Source organism: Oncorhynchus masou, unplaced genomic scaffold, assembly GCF_036934945.1.
Source record: "Oncorhynchus masou masou isolate Uvic2021 unplaced genomic scaffold, UVic_Omas_1.1 unplaced_scaffold_8750, whole genome shotgun sequence".
NCBI lineage: Eukaryota > Metazoa > Chordata > Actinopteri > Salmoniformes > Salmonidae > Oncorhynchus > Oncorhynchus masou.
The window spans coordinates 3,295-11,964 of record NW_027015212.1 but is presented as its reverse complement, the minus strand read 5'-3'; the positions used below and the strand labels follow the sequence as shown (position 1 = coordinate 11,964).

The 8,670-nt window shown below is 42.3% G+C and overlaps 1 protein-coding gene across 1 annotated transcript; it reads right to left on the bottom strand.

Annotated features, from left to right (window-relative positions):
* Positions 1-449: 449 nt before the first annotated feature.
* LOC135537946 (cytochrome P450 2K3-like) lies at positions 450-8,422 on the bottom strand. Its single transcript, XM_064963953.1, is given in 6 exon segments — positions 450-496; positions 499-649; positions 3,828-3,988; positions 4,174-4,323; positions 5,583-5,745; positions 8,063-8,422. Coding segments are annotated over 6 exon segments (861 nt in total). The 5' UTR covers positions 8,267-8,422; the 3' UTR covers positions 450-464.
* Positions 8,423-8,670: the final 248 nt, after the last annotated feature.

Here is an 8,670-nt window from a genome sequence, read left to right as displayed (position 1 = left end):
GAATAGATGTTGAATTGACGTCTGTGCCCAGTGGGATGTTAGTGTTGGACAACTGAAGTTAGTTGTGTTTTTCAGCAGTAAAGTGAACCACAAGGTGGTGTAATAAGTACTATAAACCCGTCAGTTTGGTTCCTGGATACTGATTGTCCGAATGTCTTGGTAATTTAGACAATATACCACGGAGTGTGGCGCAAAATTACTCATTTACTGTTCTAATTATGTTGGTATCAAGTTTATAACACCAGCAAGGCACCTCTGGGTTTTGTGGAATATGGCCAATATACAAGGACTTTATACAGGCACTGCAATTCGCGTCGCGCGCAGTGCCTTAGCTGTCAGTAAATTGACCAGATACCACACCCCTCGGACCTCATTGATTAATTCTATTCTGTATAGTCATACTGAGCAATGTTAATGCAACACTTTGTTATGAATGAGTGAGATGCAGAATCTGCATGAAGTCTTCATACCTCCAGGGTTTGCTTTCGGACGACGCAGAGTCCACAAAGCCTCTACACATATGAGGGTTCAGAGTCTCCTTCAGGCCCCTCAGCAGCTCTGTCATCTCCATCTTCATATCAGCAATATTCTTTTTCAGACGTGTCAGGTTGTTTATCCACGGACCCAACCAGGGAAACATGTTGTACATCTACACAGAGATTCAGGTGGAATACGCATAAAGCAATATTATATTAATTATAACATAACACACCACAACTATGATTAGATTATTAAAGGCATAAATTCAAATGTGATACACATATGCATAAATATGTAATTATTAGTTGTGAGCACCAATAGTGATATTCAATATGATTTGATATCGATATGAGCAAGGCATATTGTAATGTCGGTTTATTATTTTTACTACTGTTAAGGTGTGTACTGGAGGCGAAGTCAGGTGCAGGAGAGCAGAGTGAACAGGCACACTTTATTCCGGTCAACGAAAGTACAAAAGTACATAAATGTGCCCAAACACGGAACATAGACAAAAAGTATGGCATGTAACAACACCCACATAACATAAAATCAATTTCACACAGAGGGAACAGAGGACTAAATACATGCTGTGTGATTAGAGAATGAAAACCAGGTGTGTATGGAACAAGACAAAACAAATGGAAATATGAAAAGTGGAGGCGGCGATGGCTAGAAAGCCGGTGACGTCGATCGCCAAATGAACAAGGAGAGGAGCCGACATCGGTGGAATCGTGACAAGTATTCTGTAAAAAGAACACATTACTTTCCCTGCATACACAAAACCCTCAAACAGACCTCACAGGCTCTCAATTAAGCATATTTAATTAATTGCCTGTTGATGGTCCTATAGAATATGCCTCCCTAACTAACCAGTATGAATACAATATTATAATAACAGAATATTCAAGCCTGGCCCAAAGGACAATCTGCTAACAGTTGTCTGAACTTCGAAGTGCCATGGACGTGAACAGATAAGTGAACATACACAGTTGTAAAATATTTTATGCAAACCGATACGATATGGAATCACAAAAAAATTGATATAATTTTGAATATCGGTGCCCATCACTAGTGATTATTTAACCATATTATATATAATAATTACAATGATATAATTAATAAAATATTTGAGCCATTTAGCAGACGCTCTTATCCAGAGCGATTCACAGTGCATTCATCTTAAGTGTCACGACTTCCGCCGAAGTTGGTGCCTCTCCTTGTTCGGGCGGCATTCGGCGGTCATTGTCCCGGCTTTCTAGCTGCCACCAATCTACGTTTCTTTTTCCATTTGTTTTGTCTTGATTGTACACACCTGGTTCCCATTACGTTAATATTTATTCCCTATTTAACCCTTTGCTTCCCACATGGTTTTGTGTGTGTTTGATGTTTGTTTAGTGTTCAAAACTTCTGTGAGCTGGCGTATTTTCCCTATGTGAAAATATTTTGTTGTTTTCTTTTCGAGTAAATTACGTCTTTTACTCAGTTCTGTGTCCTAACCGCTGCACATTGACACATGACAGAAACACACCCCCCTTATGGAGTCAGCAGGTGCACCCAGTCCTCCGTTACCAGTGGAGGAACACGTTCAGCAGCACGCGACAATGCTCCAAAATCTTGGCACAGCCATAGATCGCGTGCTGCACATCATGGAGCTTGATGGGAGAGTGGTGGTTTTCCCACACCTTCATCAACTTCACCCCAACCCACACCGCTGTCCACCCCTCCGACACCTGGACCCAGTGGGATTCTGCTCTCGCTTCCGAGGACATATGATGGGACGGCTGCCTGGTGCCAGGGGTTCCTACTCCAGTTGGAGCTCTACCTGGCGACCAGCCACCCGGCTCCCTCGGGACACCAGAGCGTGTCCACTTTCATCTACTGTTTGTCGGTGAAAGCGCTTGAGTGGGCCAACGCCGAATGGGGAGGAATAGATGCAGCGTTGTTCCGCTATGAGGATTTCACCCGGCGCATCCGGGCGGTCTTCGATCATCCACCTGAGGGGAGCATGGCGGGGGAACGCTTGTTACATCTCAGACAGGTGATGAGGAGCACACAGGACTTCAGGACCCTGGCTGCTGGTGCGGGATGGAATGAGAGGGCCCTGATCGACTATTGCCGGTGTAGTCTACGTGAGGATGTTCGTCGGGAGTTGGCCTGCAGGGATACCACCCTTACCCTCGACCAGCTGGTGGATTTATCCATTCGGCTGGATAACCTGTTGGCCACCCGCGGACGTCTGGATCGGGGTCCGTCCATTCCATCCCCCAGCAACTCCGATCCTATAGCTAAGGAGTTCGGAGTTGCTGCTCTAAGGGTGACTGGAGGGGGGGCGTTTCCTGCACCACCTGTGGCCGCAGAGTGCACACTGCTGGTCGGTGCTGGGGAGGTTCCCCAGGGAGTCGAGGCAGCAGGCAGGGCTCTGCACCCAACTCATCCAGAGCTCCCTGTTGCGCACGTGTGTATGAGTAGAAGGCGCTAGTAGATTCAGGCGCAGCTGGGAACTTTATTGACCATCAATTTGTTCCTGTGGATGTGCCCTTCCCTGTACATGCCTTAGATAGTCGTCCTTTAGGGTTGGGCCTGATTAGGGAGGTCACGGCTCTACTATGTATGATAACGCATGAGGGTCATGAGGAGAGAATTAGTCTCTTCGTGATCGATTATCCTGCGTTTCCTATGATGTTGGGGCTTCCCTGGTAGGCCTATCATGACCCCACTATTTCGTGGCAACAGAGGGCCCTCAAGGGATGGTCACATCAGTGCTCAGGGAGGTGTATAGGTGTTTCCATAGGTGCAACTACGGTGGAATCACAAAAAATGGATATAATTTTGAATATCGGTGCCCATCACTAGTGATTATTTAACCATATTGAATATAATAATTACAATGATATAATTAATAAAATATTTTAGCCATTTAGCAGATGCTCTTATCCAGAGCGATTCACAGTTAGCGCATTCATCTTAAGTGTCATGACTCTCTCCTTGTTCGGGCAGTGATCTGCGGTCATCTTCACCGGCTTTCTAGCTGCCACTGATCTATGTTTCTTTTTCCATTTGTTTTGTCTTGATTGTACACACTTGGTTCCCATTACGTTAATATTTATTCCCTATTTAACCCTTTGCTTCCCACATGGTTTTGTGAGTGTTTGTTCTTTGTTTAGTGTTCAATAATTCTGTGAGCTGGTGTGTTTTCCCTACGTTGAAATATTTTGTTGTTTCTATGTACATATGTACATATTCATTTGCAAGAATTCATAACAGGCGTCTGTTTCCTAGTTTTATTGATTGCATACATTTATTTAAAAAATACAGTAAAAACAAAATGGTCTGAATAAGCAGACTACCTGAATTGATGCAGAACCTGAAAGGTGAATATTCTCCTTGGCCCTGTCTGCCATGCCTGTGAATAGTGGGTCAGTGTATTCAAACCTGCTGCCGTAGACAATGGCCGAGATTATGTTGGAGACGGCATAAAGCACAGGCTGGGTGGTGTCAAATGCCTTACCTGTAATAGACACAACATCTAATTAATTACAAAATAAGCTTTCCAGAACCCACACAATCACTTAGCTATTTACTAATAATGTGGTTAAAAATAGCCTGATTTTTAACCAGGCAATTAAGCCTAGGCATCCCTGAAAATACATCATACTACTTCTACTACTAGTGTAGAGATACTGATTCTCTTACCCTTATGTTTTTTCAACACTTCAATCAGGTAGGGGATTTCCTCCAAGATTTTCTCCTCACTCCCTTTCTTGCCCATCCCAAAGTCTCTAAGGGTTGTCAGGGCAAAGCGCCTCATCTCTTTCCATGAGTCTCCATTGGCAAACAGAATCCCTGTAGAGAATGTAGTTTGTTTCCATGACAATTCAAGGTAATAATTATAAATAAATGACTATAATATGCCATTTCATAATGAGCATGTACTATATATATATATATATATATATATATATATATGTGTGTGTGTGTATATGTGTGTGTGTGTATATATATGTATGTGTGTGTGTGATATATATGTGACACAATGTGTGTGTGTGTATATATATATATACACACACACATATATATCTATATATATATACACACACACACATTATATATATACACACACTACACACACATACACACATCTTTTCTGGTTAGGATAATCTGTAACTATTTAAGACATCTTAGACATTTATATTATAGATATATATATAAGATTATATATATACACATACAGAACATTTGATGAATTGTGGATATGTATATATATACACATACATACACATGTATGTGTATACATACACAAACTGTAACTATTTAAGACATCTTAGACATTTATATTATTTGCAGATGATTAGAGTAAGAACATTTGATGAATTGTGGAAACAGCGTGATCTCTGCATTCACCATTCTAGTCTGATCTCTGCATTCACCATTCTAGTCTGATCTCTGCATTCACCATTCTAGTCTGATCTTTACATTCACAATTCTAGTCTCAAATGTCAGAAAGGAGTGGTATTATTTAAAATGAACTTGTCAGCTATTGGATCACTTTCAACCAACCAGAGGACAGCCTAATTCAAGCACAGTATTTGGCAACATTGGTTGTTGTCCTAAACCCAACCATTGTTTCTGAGAGGGCACTGATTGGACCAGCCATTTTCTGGCTTATTCCAAAAGCCAATCTATTGGATAAAGGGCAGTCTGATACATGCAGCAAAATAGAGTGGTGAATGTAGCAATCAGACTTGTTCCACCAGGCTCGTATAAGACTTTCAACAGATTGTAATGCATTTAAGTTCCAACTCATCACAAAGTGTCTGAAATTGATTGTGTAGCTCAATAAAGTTTATTTAAAGTAACTGTTAGGTAAAAATCCCACTTTTAAAAGTTCATAATTTGTTAACTCATACCCACAATGTTGTTGACTCATCCTATGCTCATATTTGTGGCCAACACATACATTGGAGAACAAACACATGGATTGCTGTTTTAGCTTGTTCATAGACTGCTTACAGATTAAGGAAATCAACAAGACAGGTTGTCATTTGGGTGAACTATCCCTTTAATAATAGGACATAGCCAGCATAAGAGTAAAATATCATTACCATGTCCTTGGTTGAAATCATAGAACACAGGAGTGATGTCCCTGTCCCCAAAGTCCTCTGCCTGGTTGACCAGCGCCTGCTTGACCGTCTTGTATCCTGCCAGAACAACCACTTTCTTGGTTCCAAAGTGAACCGTGAAGATGGAACCATATTTCTTGGAGAGCTGGACAGATAAAGTATACATAAAGTACACCATAGACTCAGTAATGTCCATAATATTATATGAAAAAGCACAAAACTGGACATCACATACAACTTGTTTAACATGTTTCAGTCAAGAAATAGCATGAAGACAGTGGTTTACAGTTGATGTCAGACCTTGGTTCAAATACCAGTCAATGTAATTGAACTACTTACAAAAAATTTGTATTTAGACAAAGGTTTTTATTGAAAATACATTTGGCAAGTATTGGTGTCAAGCTCCCACTCCCAACATCACCGGTCTACTAACCACTGGTCCTGGCAACCCATTTTTATGCACACCTGGCAACCCATCTTTATGCACACCTGGCAACCCATCATTATTTACACATGGCAACCCATCTTTATGCACACCTGGCAACCATCATTATGCACACCTGGCAACCCATCTTTATGCACACCTGGCAACCCATCTTTATGCACACCTGGCAACCCATCATTATGTACACATGGCAACCCATCTTTATGCACACCTGGCAACCCATCTTTATGCACACCTGGCAACCCATCATTATGTACACATGGCAACCCATCATTATGCACACATGGCAACCCCTCATTATGCACACCTGGCAACCGACATTATGCACACATGGCAACCGACATTATGCACACATGGCAACCGACATTATGCACACATGACAACCATCATTATGCACACCAGGCAACCATCTTTATGCACACCTGGCAACCATCATTGTGCACACCTGGCAACCATCATTATGCACACCTGGCAACCATCATTATGCACACCTGGCAACCATCATTATGCACACATGGCAACCCATCTTTATGCACACCTGGCAACCCATCTTTATGCACACCTGGCAACCCATCTTTATGCACACCTGGCAACCCATCATTATGTACACATGGCAACCCATCTTTATGCACACCTGGCAACCCATCATTATGTACACATGGCAACCCATCTTTATGCACACCTGGCAACCCATGTTTATGCACACCTGGCAACCCATCTTTATGCACACCTGGCAACCCATCTTTATGCACACCTGGCAACCCATCTTTATGCACACCTGCCAACCCATCATTATGTACACATGGCAACCCATCTTTATGCACACCTGGCAACCCATCATTATGTACACATGGCAACCCATCTTTATGCACACCTGGCAACCCATGTTTATGCACACCTGGCAACCCATCTTTATGCACACCTGGCAACCATCATTATGCACACATGGCAACCCCTCATTATGCACACCTATGCATTATGCACACATGGCAACCATCATTATGCACACCTGGCAACCATCTTTATGCACACCTGGCAACCCATCATTGTACCTGGCAACCCATCATTATGCACACTGGCAACCCATCTTTATGCACACCTGGCAACCCATCTTTATGCACACCTGGCAACCCTTCATTATGTACACATGGCAACCCATCTTTATGCACACCTGGCAACCCATCATTATGTACACATGGCAACCCATCTTTATGCACACATGGCAACCATCATTGCGAACACTTGCGACTCATCATCAGTCACACCTGGACTTCATTACTCCCTTGATTACCTTCCCTTTAAAAAGCACTATTTTATTATCCGTCATCAGATAGTATTGTTTGTCTGGTCATGTCATTAACTGCACCGGTCATTGACTGCACCTATGTTTCAAGTGGCATGTATTTACAACTACTTGTTGTTTTTATTTGATGTAGTTGTTTTTGGCTGTGTATTACAAAATACTCAAACACAAAATGTCAAATACTTAAGTACACTATGTATTTGAACCCAGGTCTGTTATAACAAGATCCCTGAAGGGATATTCTAGGGTGCATCTCGGGCGCCAAAGACGTGGATGTCGATTATGGCAGCCCCCCGCACCTCTCTGATTCAGAGGGGTTGTGTTAAATGGGGAAGACACATTTCAGTTGAATGAGTTCAGTTGTACAAATGACCAGGTATCCCCTTTACTTTCTAAAGTGACCTCATCCCTTTCCTTGCAACACATTGGTCACTGTCACAAAGTATTTTGTCCATAGCCTGGTTCACAACAAAAAAAAACATCTGGGACCAGGCTACTTGGGCAGGACATATATATATATATATATATTGAAATACACTACATAATAGAACATTAAAACAAGATTAACCAGCTACAATGTGCCAGAGATCATTCATCAGTGTGCTTACTGAACTTTTCAATCCTGGTAAAATAGCAAAAAAACAGATCAAATCTCACAGATCAAGTCAACCTCAACATGTTTTATTCTGAAAGCAAAGGATGACTTCATCTTACCTCACAGAGAGTGTAGTAGGGCTTCTTGAGGTCCAGCTGGAGCATGTTACCAAGCAGGGGCAGTGGCCTCGGTCCTGGAGGCTCCTTCCCCTGTTCCTCAGAGCTGGAACCAGAGGAGCGGAGGTAGAGGACCAGCAGAAACAGCACAGTACCCAGCAGTGTCACTGTGCTTGATGTCTGTAGAAGACCTTCTATAAGAGACATCTTCAGACTGAGCTCATACACCTTATACTGGGCTAAAAATACAACACACCAATGCTCCGTTATGGAACAAGTGTGTGTGCTCAGAAAACTTCCACGACAACAGAACTCCAATGAATGCTATTTGTATAACCTCCCCACACCACCCTATTGGAGCAAGATGAGAAGAGGCAGGGTACAACCTCAGAGGAGGAGCTAAACTATTGAAACTCCAGCAGGTCTGTCTACATATAATTGTGAAACTCACATGATCTCACCTGCAGATCATTGACAAACTCTCCATATGATTTGTGTCCTGGTCTTTACAAAAAAGCTAATACATCGAAAGGCATTTATACGCCCGGCGAAATGGAATTAGGCTGATAGACCAGATTAACACATGTAAACTTTATTCCATCACCAAAGGG